Source organism: Solanum dulcamara, chromosome 6 (genome assembly GCF_947179165.1).
Source record: "Solanum dulcamara chromosome 6, daSolDulc1.2, whole genome shotgun sequence".
NCBI lineage: Eukaryota > Viridiplantae > Streptophyta > Magnoliopsida > Solanales > Solanaceae > Solanum > Solanum dulcamara.
The window spans coordinates 56,957,745-56,976,584 of NC_077242.1; the positions used below are offsets into that span (position 1 = coordinate 56,957,745).

Here is an 18,840-nt window from a genome sequence, read left to right on the forward strand (position 1 = left end):
AGTTGGTTATGAATATTATTTATGAACATTAATAGTTTGGAAATATTGGAAAAGGCAAAGGGCAAAAAGGAAAATTCGCTAAGTAGCCTATGAAAATATTGTGGAAGGCTAAGGGTAAAACGGGAATTTCGCAAAGTGTTCAAGAATGTTCTTGAAGGAACCAAAGTGTACTTGGCAAGACAATTAAGTTGTCTTTATTTTGAAAGAAAATTCTAGAAAAATGGAGAAGGGGGTCATAAGAATCCGGAAGGAATTGGAGGCCAAGTAGTGAGTCGTAGAAGTCACCTTACTTGCATAAGTTATTACCTTGGATATGTCACATACGTAAGCTACTTGAGTACGTACCAAGCTTTCTCGTTCGTAGAAATTATTTTCGTTTGAATAAGAGATATGCTAAAGGGTTGCATAGGTTCGTAAAATAAGACGAGACTACGAACCCACGAGGGGGAAAAGGAAGTGACACGTGGCAGCAGCTGGTTGTGCCACGTGGCAGCAGATGGAGCAAGAAGGAGTGGGCCCCACATGCCACATGGCAGCCCGTGATTGGAGGAAAGGGGTGTGTGGCCCAATAGGGGCTTGACACGTGTCACCGATGAGAACTTGACACGTGTCACCAATAAGGGGGTGACATGTGTCACCTCCTAAGGTGTCCTATATATATATATATATGTTTTATGTTCATCCTTATCAAGAAAGTCATATCTTCAAGAAAACTCTAGAGAAAAAGAGAAGAATAGAGGAGAAGAAACTAGAGAGGGAGAGAGAGAGCCACGGTTTTGGAAGGGAAAAAAAGTAAGTTCTTCAATTCCGGTTCGAGAAATAATTATATAGAGTATACCATGATGTCATGAAGGTATTATTAATGAAAATTTATGGTTTGGAGCATTTCAAAACGTCACCAAACAGCCCCAAAGTTTTAGCCGCGCTAGAAGAGCTTCCGAGGCAAGTTTTGGAGAGTTTCGGTAAAGGTAAGGTCTCTCCTTTCAAATTGGAGTTTATGATGTTGTTATGAGGTGTATTACGTGTCCTAAATATGTTTGGAATCAGAGAAAATGTATAAGGAGGCATGATGTTGGAAACTACTAAACTAAAGTCGTAGTAGCTAAATCGAAGTCGCGTAGTGTATGGTCGTTGAGGCGCTGCGGGTGCAGCTGGTTGGATTGTATGTTGCAGGGCTTTAAAGTATTTTAAAAAGGGTGTGGTTGCTGCTGGTTGCAGCCACACGACCCCCCGTTTGATATGGTTAAAGATTTTACGAAATAAAGGTTAAAAACTCTATTTTGGTATCGTAGTTTTATGCTAGTTGTTTGGAGCTTGTGTTGTGTAAAGTTGAGGTGATTTGATTGTATATATATACTGCTGGTTGTTGTTGTTGATATGGTTGTTGACATGGTGGCCGAGTTGAAATCTCGGGGATGGTGTATTTATAGGGGAGATGCTGCCGAAATTTCGGCAGATTGGAAATTAATTTGTTTGAAGGATTGAGACAAGTATATGGTGATGAATCTAATGACTATGTCAACTCTCTTGAATGTAGAAAAACAAGTTGGAAGAATAAGAAAAGCTAGTAAGGCGGTACAGGTATGTAAAGCTAACCGTTCCTTCTTTTGGCATGTCTTTGGCATAAGTATGTAAGGCTTACCCTTCTTTTTCAAGGCATGATTCCGATGTTATGGTTTCATAAGTGCTCCCATATTTTCTTTGTTTCCAAAATTTAGGTGTCAATGGTCCCAAGGGAATGACTATTTGTTTTTCTATAACCCGTCAATGTTTTCCAAAATGTCTATAGTTTCCCAAAACAAAGGTTTACCCTTCTTTCTCTTGGCATATTTTGACATAAATATATAGAGCTACTCTTTCTTTTTGGCATGATTTTTATGAAACAAGTATATGACATTTTATACAATTTCAAGAAAGTCTTATTCGTAGAGCCACTAGAATGGCCAATTTTCTTGAGTTTCCAAAGGATATTTTCTCGTGCTTAGATACGTGTATATGATTCCAAAAGTTTTATTTTGATATAATCCATGGAAATTTTTGAAAGGTACTTGACATGACTCTTATCTTGATTTTGAATCATAGCTCATTCCGATTTTTCTACGAGTCTTGAAAATTGGTCCTATGTGGATATGTATACGATTTGGCGTCTTATGAGATTGTGACCTTATTCTACGTTCTATTAATATTATCTTTCGTTGATAGTCTCATCCTATAATAATTGTTCCTTCAAGGTGAGACAAAGCGACCGTGATTAATTCATAATATAATCGGAGGTTACCGACCTTCCGTCACTCCGATAAATACACGACTTTCATTGGGCTCTCGTGCATGCTGTCTATATGTATATGTATATGTATATAGGGGATATGGGGAGGTGATATGTGGCGCTATAGACGCATTCCCACCTGATCAGTTGGAGTAATTTTCATCCTGGACGCGGGAAATATGTGGGCACGCCGACGTTGTTCGGTGATATGACTTCTATTTTCTATGAATATGAACAAGAAATGTTTTTTTATGATAAGACAAGCATGCATGACATCCGGCCTAAAAGGGCACTCATATGTACAGGTTACTCTCTTATCTCACTATATGTCTATGATTCTACGATATGGTTGTTCATACATTATGTTTTCTATTATGCTGATTTTCATGCCTTACATACTCGGTACATTACTCGTACTGACCCCCTTTTCATTGGGGGCTGCGTTTCATGCCACGCAGGTACACACAGACAAGTAGAAGTTACTATAGAAGATGTTCCAGCAGGGTTAGCAACTCCACTTGTTCCTGGAGTGCGGCCGAGTCAGAGTATATGCGATATGATGTTTCGTTCAAAGTTAGAGACTTTGCAGACAGAGTTGTGGGTATAGAGTGTCATCTTTGTAAGCGGCGTCACCAGCCGATATGTTATTATGTCGCATGAGATGATAGATTTTGGATAGCAAGATTTGGAAAGCGTAGATATGTTTTTCATTTCTTTTTGATGTGAAATTCTAAAGAGATTGAGAATGTAATATGAGTTAGTGGGTTCGCTCGGCTCCGAGCACGGGGTCGGGTGCCCATCACACCCTATTGATATCGGGGTGTGACAATACCCCTTTCCTAAATATTTCCTTTATATACCCCTTCGACCAAACTAATTACCCTTGTACCACCTTTAATTATTTTAAATTCGTACATGATGTCAGCGTCCACCCTACATGATACCGATAGGGTATCATATACCGATAAAGTATCATAGAGCATTAAACTCAGTTCTATATGATACCAATATGATATCAATATACCGATGGAATATCACATAGAATATATTTACTAATTAGTTTAATAAATAAGATTGTGATTTTAATAATTTCTCTTAATTGTTTTATTTTTATTTCTTAAAAAAAGAGTTTAATCCTATATGATACCGATAAGGTATCAGTATATTGTTATGGTATCATTGAGGATTTTAAAAGTGTCTTATTAAGAATTTTCAATATCATTATAATATACGAATATACTGTGGTAATATCATTCATGTAATATCGAATGACATAGGAAAATATTTATGATACCATCACAATATACATATATATATATATATACTATGATAGTGTCATTCAACATTTGTATGAAACGATCCTAAATGATTATATGAAACGATCCTTAATGATACCATGTCAGTATATGATGGTTTTCATGGAGGTGTAGCTGAAGGATTGAAGTAGACATCAATGATACCATAACAATATATTGATATACTATGGTGGTATCATTAAGGACTGAAGCACCCTCAATGATACCATGTCAATATATTGATACCGCAATGGTATTTTGCTCGCGAATCTCATGCCTTGGATGGTATGAATTGTAAAGAGGTATTTATTTATAATTATTTTGCTTTAATTTTTTTAGCAACAAGCTCTAATGTATCTTTATTGCTTTCTCTGTTATTTTTTAGAATAAGCCCTAAAAAAATGAAACATTACGATATATTAGCATGGGAGCGGAGTTGGGCTTTTGATACTGACTTAGACCAAATCATTTTGATTCATATCCTATATTTATCTTTAAAAGGTCATTTCAATACAAATATAAATTATTAATTTAAAATTTCAATAAATTAAAGAACTAGAATATCCAATTCATGAACTTCAAATTCACCCTCGATCCCTTCTAATCTCAGAACATTTTGGTGTTTTCCTTGCATAATAAATTGGTATCCCCACAAATTTTTGTACATTAATTAAAGAGAGTAGTAACATTTTCTATTGATCTCCCTGTCTCTCACACACATGGACATACACAGTACATAACAGGCTGTCAAGATGAATTATTAAACGTTTTATGTAATTAATTAATTAGTGGAAGATTGCTTTGTTGTTTCTCCAAGAAAAAAGGTGTAAAAGATGATATTGTAATTAAGATGTAAATTAAAGATCATCTGTTGTTTCATTAAACTTCAACGTTCGCACCCATTCTTTAAATCTCTCCTAAATATTAAGAAAGAAGAAAAAAACAGTGGTACAGTACGGTGTCCGAGTCTAATCATCAAGAAATTCTATTAATTGAACGGAAAGTTTTATACCCCTGCGATCGTAGTTTCTTCATTGCTGCAGTTAGATATAAAAAAGTTAAAGACGATCAATCGTTCAATGAAAGAATTCCTTGCATCGCATCACACTTCAAATTTCAGGTAACTTCATTAATTTCTCTTCTTTTTCCTTAATGCGATTTCTCCTAAATATATACTAAATTAATGAGAATATATATTAGCTTCATCTTCATATGAAAATTTTTATTGTTCCTGTTTTTGTTTTTCCAATGAAATCTACTTCCTAACGAATATTCTTTTTCCCGTTTGGTAAAATCTGATGAATTTATATTTTTCAGTGATCTATAATTCTGTTTGATATCTGCTAACAAATTAAAGGGAGCTAGTTGAAATGCATGGTGACAAGTAGATAACTTTTTAGTTATTTGAAATTATCTTGTAATTCAAGTTTTATATTCTCTCTCTCTATATATATGAAGATATAAAGGCTTCTAAGTCTTCTAAACCTGAATCGATGAAATTGTTGCACAACAAGAAAACAAGAATTTTAGCTTTGGATGTGATGGTACAAGTGAATGAGTGTCTTGTCTTGTGTTATTTATTTTTTTGATATATTTTGGCATCTTTTGCGTCATATACAAGTTTTATCCAATGCCCTTATTTTGACTTTTGAGGAGGCCAAGAACTTTGAGTACTCTATATCAATACTCCCCTCTTCTTTCAAATTTATTATAACGTGATTGATGCTGTTAAGGGAAAAGAAGAAAAAGATTAAAGAAACACCACCCAGAGTGGGACAGCAAATATTTCTATATTTTTAATTAAAGATTTCAATTTGGGAAAAAAATTCCCTTTAATTCCCTTGCTCTTAATTACCTTCAAAAGTAATATTTTTCAACACCATTTAGGATTGATTGACCCTTAAAAAAGATATCGACCATCAAGTGAAAAAATCCGGAATCAAACAAGTATATTAGGAAAGGCATCTAAGCATGCACTAAGAAAAAAAAAGAGCAACTTTATATTCTAACAATTAATTAATTTTATCAAATTGGCGTTCCTTTAGATGAGATTCTTGCAGCAATTTTTGACTTGTCCTTTTCAAACACACACATATTGTTTACCATATAACGTAATTAATCTTTAAACCAGTTGATGTGGCATAAATTTCAAAGACAAGCTAAGGAACTTTGTTTAATTAATATTGTCGAAATGGAAGTAAAGAATGTTATAATAATGATTAAAAAAAATGAGAAGCGACAATGGTGGAACAACATTCGGTATTGAGATACTGTATAACTACATACGTTTTCTAATTAGATAGGTATAAAATAATATTTAATTAAGAATATCAAAATTCTATTCATTTAAAATTCGTTGACTATAAGTCGCTCTCCACATTATTATTATCCATATACAAGTTTAGTTTGAAACGAAACCAGCTATTTGCTAAAGTTGTATGTATGGGTGGTGGCTTGAGATACAAGGAAAATTAAGATCGATCAAATATACATAGAGAGTTTCGGATGTATTAAGGTAATTCTATATATAAATAAGTTTTTCCAACTTCAATACTCATATCGATTTGATATGAAGTTGTATGGTGGTCTTGTTACAACAATTATTGACATTCGTCTCTCTCTTAATTTCAATAATATTGAATATTTCAGGAATGGGAACAAAACTCTTATATGCCAAAAATCCAATAGTTAGTTCCCCAAACAAACATCTGTATAAGTTGGGTATATATACAATTCATACAAAATTGGGTAATTCAAAATGGATAGGATTCTTGAATTGAAGAGTAGTACAGAGTCCATCAAGAGGACAATGCTCATGCATGAGGACATTTTCAAGCAACAGGTACCTTATTTATTTTTATATACTTACTTCTCATTCAATTCATTAATTTAACCCATGTATTTTATTTCTCCATTTCTTTTTACTTGTCACGTAAAATAAATATTTTCTTAAGTAGAGTACACAATACAAATTAAACAAGTAAAAAGGAAATGGAGGAGGGATTACTGCATATTTAAGAAGAATTTGTTCTATCATTTATGTTTTATTCTTATCATTTTCGCTTTATTCTTATCACAAGTAAGAAATTCTAGCAGACAAGAGGGGTATTTTGGGCCGCCTAGAGTTACTAAATACTAATTATTAGCACTTCGTATCTTTGAAATTATTTTATCCAAAATAATTTCTTTCAATGTTTTTCTTATAAAATAAAAGGTTTTTGCGGAATTAATTGATGTCCAGTTACACTAGAAATAAGCGGCATGAAACAATTATACTCTTTTCGATTCAATTTGTTTGACATAATTTGATTTTTCTTTTTAAAATTTGTGTTGTTCAACAAGTCATAATATTTGTATGACTTTTAAAACTTGTAATCTTAAAAAAGCATAACATTAGTTTGTATCCTAATAAAAGTTTCTCATTAAAAAATATAGAGATGTGCTATTCTTCTAAACGACCTAATAAGGAATTTATGCGGAACAAAATTAAGTGGAGGGAGTTTTTATTTAAATTGACGTACTTCTTTTTTAAAATCGTTAGACCACATGCTAATTAAATTTGCCCATTTATACCCTTAAGATTAAGGAGATAAAAGTTAGTCGGAGTATTTTGTTACCATCCAGTTTGTGACAGATCAAAATCACATGCTTCACAATTTGTCTACTCAATGAAACCCTAATTAATTTCACTTTTTTATGATTTAGCTTAACTACGCATGAATCTGCAGAAATAAAGAAAGAAACTCTTCTTTCTCTGAATATTGTACGTTGACCAAGTAGAAACAAATGGATTTATATTATATAAACAAATAGTATAAAGAATTCTCAGTGTAATTCAACTTATTATAGCATGTTATTTATAATTTTAAGTTATCGTTTAATGATTTATTTATAGGAAGTTACCTGCAATAATTGTCCATTAAGCGGTATGTTTGTTTAATATTGTCAGTGCATATAACTTAAACTACAACAGGTAAAAGAGCTCCACAAACTATATAATCATCAAAGGAAACTGATGCTGGATGTGAAGTATGAGATGTCAAAGATAGAGGATCCAAGACACAAGTCTATGATCAATTACAACATGTCTACTTGGCAGCAGCGTAGAAGAGAAATAGGGTTTAATAGTACTATTAATGTTTATGGTTTAGTAAATGATCAACAATGGGAAACAAGTGGTAGTTGCTCAGGTGAGAACTCAAAAACAATGTTAATACCAAATAGAGGATTGAATAATCTTGAAATGGCACAAAGAAGTTCAACTAGTAATTATGAGGATGAGATTCATAGAAGTGATGAGGAAACAGAAGTGGAGCTAACACTAAGCATTGGACCTACCAATAGTAAAAAGAGGTTGAAAAGTCGTAAAGAAAAGGAGATGAATGTTTCTACTTCACCCAAGATTGAAGATGCTACTTCAAGTGCTACATTCAACAAAGAAAGTGCCCCTCAAGCTTATTGGTTTTCCCAAGATCTTAGTTTAAATAGGACATAGTCTCTATTAACTTCGACTTCATTCTTCTTAATTAGTTAAATATATATATATATATATATATGGAAGGCTAGTTTGTTTCCTTTCAAATCCTTCAACGTGATTATTTTGTCAACTTTCATACTTGTATATTTTTCTTCAATCTACCATCGGTAGGATCGAATAAACAAGAAAAATGAGAATACAGGCCAGAGTATACAATTTCACGCTTTCTTTTTCTTTTTGATGATAATCGGCTAAATAGGCATGCAATTGACCAATTAATTGCTATCATAGAAGTTTTTAAAAAATACATTCTGCATTCAAAACAAACTCATTTTTGTCTAAGGTCGAGTAGAATCCTTAGTTGCTGCATTTATCGATAGTCAAGACAGTTTCGAAAGGTATAGCATTACATTTTAACAAACAGGATTAGATAGCTGCAGAGCTCTCAAATAGAATAGACTTGTGGCCCAGTCATATTTAACGAGAAATTGAAATTGCCTGCCGGGCAAAGGAGTCCAATTTATTACACAATTTTTTTATTGATGAGATGGTTGTAAAAGTTCATCATGATATATTGAAAAAGATAGTACCAACTACTCGTGAAAGGAATCAGGTTCCTTTATGCAGAATTGTAAAGAGACTGCAAGTTTTACCATGGAAAACTTCTTGGCTCAAAGGAATAAAAAGTACGACCTATAGTGTGTAGTATTTAAGCAACAAAACTTCACCAACTTCAAATGCGGTTTCAAATTACTAGAAATAATCTAACAGACTAACTCTGGCACTTTTTTGCAACAACTAACTCTAATTGTTCTAGCAATTCTCCAAGACGATTAGCTCTCTTCTTGTTACAAACTCTCACCACAAATACTCACACATACAAACTAGGACTGATTACAACTTAATAATAATCTAGAATAACTTTTTCTACGAAAGCAAGAAGACCATAATCACTAGTTCTTCTTCTTCCTCGTTATTCTACTCGATGCTGCTACTTGCCTTAGCTGGAATTACGTTTTCTGCTTGTGTAATGGCTGCCTTCTGTGAGCCCAACGGTTTACCATTTATAGTTTAGAATCCTTGTTTGTGAGGCAACCCTAGTTGTCTCTTATAATGTAACTAACGCCTTGTTGATCTATCTTTCATATTTAGAGTCCTCAAAGGACTCTATTTACTCTATCCGATGTATTTTGTATAGTGTACTTTGACTTCTCCACATTGATCTATTACGTTTGCATAAGTGTTTAACTTGGTTCTTCCATCTCTTTGTCTATCATCAAAACGTCTACATGAGTGGACCTGGTTCTTCTGTATTCTTATCTATCATCATACTTCACTCCTTTGAGCTTATGCATTCCATCAATTTCCTCCTTTTTGATGACGGCAAACAAGAAGTTGCACAACAACCTACACATTCATATATGTATGCACAATGAAACACTTAGAATTTTCCCCCTTTTGTCATCATTAAAAACATAAAAGCATGGTTGTTACCTGCACTTAAAGAATGAGCCGTTGAATTGATTTTGAGTGATTATAATCTTATAGTGAGGTCGATTTTGTGAATGAGGTGTGAAATTGAGAAATTGCATGCTTGATGATTCCCAATGATAGATGGGGTGAGGTCCATAAAGGAAATCATCAAGGTTTGTTTAGATATTGATATGTGAATCATTTGGGAAAGTCTGAGTACCCATTGAAAGTGATGAATGATTTGTTGAACTGAAATTGGATAATTTTTGGTCAGAGTGGCGCCTATGAAGCATCTGCACTTCACAATGGTTGCCCTGCATTTTGCAGGTGCAATGCCGGTTAGGAGGGGGATTTTAAAATTCCTTTAACCTCGAATGATATTTCACTTGCAAGTCGCAGGTCTCCATTGGCGAGCCACTGATGTAACACTGGTTAGCCCATTTGCTTGCCAGTTGACTGTTTGGAGCCGACTCTTGAACTAGCGGTTTGCAATCTCGCATTTGCGAGCTGCTGGTAAAACTTCAATCTCACTGTGAGCCGAAAATTTAATTTGTTTTTATACTCCTATTCTTTTTTTCTTTTGTTAACTTCTTTTAGTTTTGTTTTTCTTCTTTATTAGAAAAAAAACCAAAAATATACCTTTGTGTTTGTTGCCTCACAATCTTTTAGAAGGAGTCACTCTGATAGGCCAAGCAAGAACCCTTCGTCGTCTTCCTAAAACAAAGACAAGGACAAAACACCGCCAGCTCCTACAAATATAGCCCAGTTAAAATTTTTCATGTAGAAAGAATAAAGGGGTATGGCAACTTGTTCAAGGGTACACACCCAATTACATTGAAGAGGGGATTCAATTTTCCAGGCCTAGGAAGTGAGTTCCTAAACATCATCCACTAGTTTACCAATATACCATCTATCAAAGTTAGAGATGTGGAGATTGACATGACGCCTACTGCTATAAACTCTCTCTTTTGGAGTGAGCAAATTGTTGATGGAGATAAATTCACAACAAGAGTAGCTACCAAACAAAGTCAAATGCAATGGGTAGCTAGTATTATTGTGGTAGGTCATCCAATTTAGGCCTCCATGGGTGGAGACATTTGCAGGCAAGACTTAAACTTTGAAGCAAAGTTGTGATTTGATTTTCTATGAGCCAGGATCATTCCCTCAAATAATAATCAGAGGGTAACCATTGATGCTGTCATTTTTATTGCGTGCCTAATGACAGGGATCCACATCAATTATGGTGAGGTTGTGGTAATCCAAATAAGGAGGAAGGCCCACCAAAATAATCTCTCGATGTCTTTATGTGAGAAGGCCACCTTATTTACCCTTTGATGTGCTGACGAAGGTAGTTGTCATGATTAAGCTAAGCCGAAAGCAAGATGTTGAAACACCTTAAATCAAAAAGAGGAGGATGCAAGCTTTCAGATTTTTTGAGAAGATGCCCATACATGAAGACCCCACTCATGATGAGGAAGAACAACTACACCGGATAAAGCTACGATGCCGATCTATAAACAACAACCAAGTGCCTCTAGCCAAAGTGAGTACTAAATATTGGTACGAACCACGTACTTCAATGAGAATCAACTTGTCAAATTGGGAAAAGTTTTAACTGCCATGATGTGTCAGGCTGCCAAAAGGGCTCTAAAGGGGTTTATCGAAAAAATTGATATCTTATGCTAGCGTGTCTATGTGATGGAGGGGGCTATTACTACCCTTCAAGATGAAATACGCAAGCTTAAAGAGCAAAGATACAGGCAGTATGAAAGTTCCTCTTTTGTTGATGAGATTGTAGAACCTCATCATATATCTTTTGATCCCATTGATTTGATGTTGAATCAAATAGGAGTGAACCAGAATGAAGCGGGAAAAGTAGTTGAATCTGAAACAGAGGAGCAGGTAATGTAGCAGGTTGACTGAAATAAAAAAACCTATGTTTGTTTTTAAAAACATTCTTGGACAATGAAAAAAAGAAGACTTTTTTTCTTCTCTTAACTTAAGAATTAAGTAAAAATTTACCACTCACCAATGCTATGGTAGAACTGGACCTAGTGCGCTAGGCGGGGCTTAAGTGACGCTTGTGGTTTTTAACCTCTTAATTTTTGATATGATAGCATTGAGGGCAATGCTAAATTGAAGTTTAGGGGAGTTTTTGATGTGATGTGATGATGTGGGTGCTTCCCTTGAAGGGGCAAAGGTGTGAAACAATGTTAACTATATTTTTGGTGGATGTTTGTCTATATTGCATTTAAATATTTTCATTTTTTATGGTAGTTTTTTTTTCTTTAGATTTTAGCCGGGTTGGTATTACATCTTTTTATTCTCTTACTATCTGTACTTGAGAATCACGATTAGTGCCTTCAATAGGCCTCATTCTCTCAATGAATTTATGTGCAAATGATTCAAAGATGGTCTTTGAAAATAGTAGTTAGTTGAATAAAATCCAAGGTTTTTTATGGTACAGTTCTTTTCCAAGGAGCAAAATTTTCTTTATTTTTTATTTTCTTTGAGACTTTTTATGTCGAATCGATTTGATGTTCTCACGATCCAAGTTAGGCCCCGCATGACATGGCAATTGGAATTCCAAGTGACTCCAACCAAGCCTCTTAGCATACACTGTATTCATACGTTAAGGAGAGACACTAAAAGAAACATCATAAAGGCAAAATATAGGTCTAAACATAGATGTCTTGACAAAAGAGAAATCAAACTCAATCAAACTTCAATAGAATGGAGATAACATAGGCTCCATAACACCTAACATGCCTCTACTAGTCTAGATGGGGGCATAAGACATGCTCCTAGCTTACCCAAATAAAAGAAATATAGTGTCATCATAAAGAACATAAGACTCATGTTAGTTTCGCCCTTGAGATACGAGGACTCACCAATCAAGTGATGATAACCAAAAAGCAACTCTAGCCATGAATGAAAGGATGAGTGTGATTGTTGGTCCCTACATTATGATACAATATAGGCAAAAGTATGCGCTAGTACATGAAATGCACTAAGTATGTGAGAAGCATGCATGAACAATGATAATAGGACATAGACAATATGAATGTGGGATGCATGACCAATATCTTTAAAAGCATGAGTAAAACTTGAAAACATATAAATAACATCGTAATCATGTGGTCAATGCATCATGAAATCAACATAAGAACCTATATTTTCATATACCTTTGTGTGGGATAGGACCTTAACCAACACATAAGACCATGAGAGCTATAACATGAAATCTGATGTAACTCCCACATTGAGAAGAGATAGGCTACTTTCCAAGATAGACTCCATGAGAACATCTTAACTTGATCTATTTGTAGATCCACTAGTTAGGCCATAAGGCAAAACTACATGGACAATGTAGTTAGGGACTAAAGGTCCTACAAGGATTCCCTTGGAAAGCTACTTTAGCTTCCAGACTGAACCCCACTTTAAAGTCCTCTCAGTGCTTAGCCATTAGCTCAATGGAATACATTAACCATAATTATTAACATCATCATGAAAATAATCATAAGAGTAACTCATAAATATGATTGATTCATAGAAGAATAAGAAAACCTTTCAATTCTTATGCATCTGTGAGTTGGTGAGAAACTGTTTCACCTCTTTTAGCATAATGTGTGAGAGTTACCTTCTCACAACCATACATACATCATTTAAACATCATTAAAATCATAATTCATCATTTTCATAGCTTTACATAAATTATTCCAGCAATTCATGATCATAATTTCATAGGTTCATACTTAAAACTAACATAGTGTATGGTCCATCAAAAATCAACTTGCAATCATGAAATTCAACTCAATTCATGCACAATTAAATCAATGATAATGAAAGAAACTATAATTGAATTGATCCAATGCAATTTCATGAGGATTAGGCCTTAGAAATAGAATTCAATAAGTAGAACTTAGAGAAAACCTTGGGACTCCATGGATGGAAGGATCCATGAATGAATTTCCACATACCTTGATTAATTAAGCCATAAATGCAGAAAAATTTGGAGACTTGAAACCCTAGAATCCTTGAACCCTAGCTTGTCTTCAGAATTGACATTTGGAAGAGAATTTTTGAGAGAAAATTATTGTAATTGAGGATTTGAGAGTGAATGAGGAGAATTCAAAGGGTTTGGGTAGTTATAGCCTTCAGGAATAGGCTTAAAATGATGTAGTCTAGGAATTAAACAAGTCAGAATTGACTAAAATAACCTTACTTAAACTGGCGGAAGACAGTTGGGAAAGATAGGTCATGCTCGCCAACCCAGTCAGCGACATGCCAAGATTTCCCTAGTCCTCACCAACCTTGATCAAGTTCTGAGTAAAAACATCAGGGAATCTTGGAGAGATCGACTTTGCTCGCCTCATGGATCGGGGAGTCGCCAACCTTGTCATCCCCTCGCCTAGCTCTTCTTTTTGTCTGCTAACTTCTCTAAATTTTTGTGCAAGGATAACTTGCTCGTCTTTCCAACTCGGTGTGTCGCCATTCTCTCCTCCTCCTCACCAACTTGCCCTACTTCTGAGACGAAATTGTCAAAAGTTTTTAGCAAGACTCCTTAGGTCCCTAAGTCCATTTTTGCGAGTAAGCATGTCCTTTAAGCAGGCTTATGCAACCATACTTCATTGTTTTTCCTTTTCAACTCTAAATTTCAACCTTTCAACTTCTGGGGCCTCACAATTTCTCCTTCTTGGGAACATTCTTCCTCAGATGGGACTCAACTAGCATGAAAGGAGTAGGAAAAGAAATATAGTAGCCCAACATGAATGTAATAACATAATTAAAATTCATAAACCATGAGAATTTCAATTTAACATAAATCATAGCTTAAAGATCAACTTCATGAACATGTATGCATATGAAAACATGATAATGACTTAGACCCTCGATTTCAAAGGAGTGACCATGAAAGAACTAAATACCTTAACTAGAAATGGAAGGAAAGAGATGAGGATATTGTGACATCATATCAGCTTCAGCCTCCCATGTGGCACCTAAAATCTCTTGGTTTCTCCATAACACCTTGACAAATGCAACTTCCTTGTTTCTCAACTTATGAACTTGTCGGTATAAAATCTCAATCGGGACCTCCTCATAGGAAAAACTCTCCTTCACACCCACACTATCCAAAAACACAATTGATCTAGGATAACCAACACATTTATTTAACAAAGACACATAAAATACCGGATGCACCGATGCCAACTTCGAAAGCAAATCCAACTCATATCTCACCTTTCCAAACCTCCTCAAAATTTTATACGAGCCTACATACTGGGGAATAAGTTTCCCTTTCTTTTCAAAATATATCACACCCTTCATGGGTGAGATTTTCAAGTAAACCCAATTATAGACCTCAAACTCAAGTTTCCTTCTTCTTACATTCGAATTGAACTTTTGTCAACTTTGAGTAGTGTTAAATCTTTCTCTAATGAGTCTAACCTTTTTCATATCCTCATGCACCAACTCGGGGCCTATCAAAGAAACTTTGCCTACTTCAAATCAAACAATAGGAGACCTATATCTCCTACCATACAAAGCTTCAAACGAACACATTTGGATACTAGAATGGTAACTATTATTATAGACAAACTCGATCAATGGAAAATGATCGTCTCATTTTTTCTTGAAATCAACTTTACAAGCTCTCAATATGTCTTCCAATATTTGAATAGTACGCTTATCTTGATCGTTGATTTGTGGGTGAAAAGTCGTTAACATAATCATTAACATTATCATGAAAATAATCATAAGAGTAACTCATAAACATGAATGATTTATACAAGATAAGAAAACTTTTCAATCCTTATGAATCTATGTGTTGGTAAGTAAACCTTGCACCTCCTTTAGCATAATGTATGAGAATTATATTTCACCACCATAGATATATCATTGAAATATCATTGAAATCATAATTCATCATTGTCATAGCTTTACATAAAATACTCCATCAAATCATGATCATAATTTTATAGTTTCATACTTAAAAATGACATAGTACATGGGTCCATGGAAATCAACATGAAATCATGCAATTCAACTCAATTCATGCATAATTAAATTAATGATATTGAAAGAAACTATAATTGAATTGATCCAATGTAATTTCATGAGGATTAGGCCTTAGAAATAGAATTCAATAAGAAGAACTTAGAGAAAACCTTGGGACTCCAAGGATGGATGGATCCATAGATGAATTCTCTCACACCTTGATCAATTAAGCCTTAAATGCAAAAAAAAATTGGAGACTTAAAACCTTGGAATCCTCAAACCCTAGTTTGTCTTGAGAATTGACCTTTGAGAGAGAATTCTAGAGAGACGATTATTGTAATTGAGGATTTGAGAGTGAATTAGGTGAATTCAAAGGGTTCGGATAGTTAAAGACTTTAGGAATAGGCTTAAAATGACATCGTCTAGAAATTAAACAAGTCAGAATTGACTAAAATAACCTTACTTAAACTAGCAAAGGACAGTTGGGCGAGATAGGTCATGTCTCCGACCCAATCAGTAAGATGCCAACCTTTCCCTAGTCCTCACCAACCTTTCTCCAGTTTTGAGTGAAATGCTCAAGGAATATTGGCGAGCCCAACTTTGCTCGCCTAGTAGATTAGCAAGTCGCCAACCTTGCCATCCCATCGCCTAGCTCTTCTTTTTGTCTGCTAATTTCTCTAAATTTTTGTGCGAGGATAACTTGCTCGCCTTTCCAACTCGGTGTGTCTCCATTCCCTCCTCATCCTTGCTAACTTTACCTACTTTTGAGAAAAAATTCTTAAAAAATTTTAGCGAGACTCCTTAGGTCGCTAAGTCCATTTTGGCGAGTCACCATGTCCTTGAAGCGAGCTTCTGGATAATATTTCATAGTTTTTCCTTTTCAACTCCAAATTTCAACCTTTTAAATTTTGGGGCCTCACAATATCTTCTCCTTGGGAACATTTGCCCTCTGATGGGACTCAACTAGCATGAAAGGAGTAGGAAAAGAAACATAGCAGCCCAACATGAATGTAATAACATAATTAAAATGCATAAACCATGAGAGTTTCAATTTAACATAAATCATAGCTTAAAAATCAACTGCATGAATATGCATGCATATGAAAATATGAGAATGACTTAGAAACTTGATTTCAAAGGAGTGACCATGAAAGAAGTAAATACCTCAACTAGGAATGGAAGGAAAGAGATGAGGATATCATAATATCATATCGGCTATGGCCTCCCATATGGTACCTACATGCTCTTGGTTCCTCAATAACACCGTAACGGATGCAACTTCCTTTTTCCTTAACTTCCAAACTTACCGGTCTAAAATCTCAATTGGGACCTCCTTATAGGACAAAATCTTATTCATACCCACACTATCCAAAGGAACAATTGAGCTAGGATCACCAACACACAATAAAGACACATGAAATACTAAATGCACCGATGACAACTCCAAAAGTAAATCCAGCTCACATTTCACCTTGCCAAACATCCTCAAAATTTTATATGGTCCTACATACTGGGGACTTTGCTTCTCTTTCTTTCCAAAATGCATCACAACCTTCATGGATGATATTTTCAAGTAAACCCAATCATGGAACTCAAACTTAAGTTCCCTTCTTCTTACATCCCAATAGGACTTTTGTCGACTTTCAGCGGTCTTCAATCTTTCTCTATTGAGTCTAACCTTTTTCATAGCCTCATGCACAACTCTAGGCCTATCAAAGCAACTTTACCAACTTCAAACCAACCAATAGGAGACCTACATCTCCTACCATGCAAAGCATCAAACAAAGATATTTGGATACTAGAATAGTAACTATTATTAAAGGCAAACTCAATCAATGGCAAATGATCATATTAATTTCTCTTGAAATCAATTACACAAGCGTGTTGAGAATATATATCAATGGAAAATGTCATATCTACATATATATATATATATATATATATATATATATATGTACACATACACACACACATATATATATATATATGTATGTATATATATATATGTATGTATGTATGTATATGTGTGTTGAGAATTCAATTCGCTAGCTAGCTTTGAATAGTGAAATTAATTGAGAGTGATCCCATCTTCTAATTCTTATGGTTCGATCCGACCTCTAAAATTGGGTATTGTATTACATACGAATGCGTATGCTCTGAAAAATGAGACATAATTGAGTGTTTATCATCGACTTGGCATTGTTTCAAGTTTAGGAGTAGTGGTTGAGTAACTCCCTTTATATTTGGACCTGGTGGCTTTCTTATGATCCTTTAGTCAAACTAGATGATTTTCTCTTCTACCACCTTTATTGCATGTTTTTGCTATAGTTAAAATTTTTCTTTGATCATTATCGGACCTTGCTTGATAAACAACTAGACTAACATTATCTGGTTAGTATTTCATTTATGCTATTCTAGTTCGCTTATGTTAGATGGCTATCGTCATTGCTTTTCATCCTTCACTTAGTACGTGAGAGGTTGGTTATTGAGAGAGTTGTGTGAAGGGAGGTTTAGCCTTCTATGGTTTTGTTGTATTTCAAGCTTGTTTATTCTTTCCTATGCCTAAATCCTATTATCAGTTTCTAAAATTTCAAAGTTGAGGTTTTGCTTTTTTGGTCTATCTGATTTGTCCATTTATTATGGATTGGTGTTTGGGTTTGATAGTTAAGTCGATGATTTTGGTCTTTACGTGATATATTGTCTGATAGTTTTATTTGAGTTGGGAAAAGTTGGAAAGGGAGTAGTTTTAGAATATTTTAATATGGAAATACTTGGCAGAATGTGTTCTATGGAAGGTTTTTGTGGGATTTGAGAGTGAGATAGGTTAATATGCTTATGTTCTACTAATTTTCCACTGAAAGGAGTAATTATTAAGAATAGGTGTCCAACATGTGTATTATTGATTCATCCAACCAATTTTGGGGTATATTCATCATTTTTGGAATTTTTGGTGTTTGTCTATCGTTATTCGAAAATCTAATATATGAGCATGTTCTACATTATGAATAGGACTACTCTTAGTCACTATGATTCTTTGTTATATCTTGATTTTGCCTGTGTCCCACATCAGTTGTGTCGATAGCTCACAAGATCAAACTTTTGATTTGGATTATGTATTGTGTCATCATTGACAAATTCTAAACTTCAACCTTCATTAGAGAATGAAAATCTACTTAGAAGGTTCATCTATAAGATCGGGTAAGAGCACTTTATAGAATCGGCGGCTATATGCTATGCTTCGGGATACGAGGTTATCTTTTGACATTGTGATTAACTTACAATGTACGTTGTGGGGATTTGGTTCTATTTGAGTCATTTGACAGATTGACTAC

The 18,840-nt window shown here is 34.6% G+C and overlaps 1 protein-coding gene and 1 long non-coding RNA gene across 2 annotated transcripts; both read left to right on the top strand.

Annotated features, from left to right (window-relative positions):
* Positions 1-708: 708 nt before the first annotated feature.
* Positions 709-3,242, top strand: LOC129892308 (uncharacterized). The gene is made up of 3 exons (XR_008767295.1): positions 709-968; positions 1,538-1,581; positions 2,725-3,242. It is a non-coding gene; the product is annotated as an uncharacterized LOC129892308 (long non-coding RNA).
* A 1,176-nt stretch (positions 3,243-4,418) lies between these two features.
* Positions 4,419-8,056, top strand: LOC129892873 (uncharacterized). Its single transcript, XM_055968404.1, has 3 exons — positions 4,419-4,681; positions 6,211-6,403; positions 7,535-8,056. Exons 2-3 carry the CDS (start codon positions 6,320-6,322, stop codon positions 8,054-8,056), a joined length of 606 nt encoding a protein of 201 aa, XP_055824379.1. The 5' UTR covers positions 4,419-4,681; positions 6,211-6,319.
* Positions 8,057-18,840: the final 10,784 nt, after the last annotated feature.

Bases quoted from the DNA above. Each gene is read 5' to 3' on its own strand.
- LOC129892873 (XM_055968404.1), top strand. From the start codon at position 6,320: ATGGATAGGATTCTTGAATTGAAGAGTAGTACAGAGTCCATCAAGAGG. The intron at 6,404-7,534 runs GTACCTTATTTA...AAACTACAACAG, and splicing joins AGGACATTTTCAAGCAACAG to GTAAAAGAGCTCCACAAACT.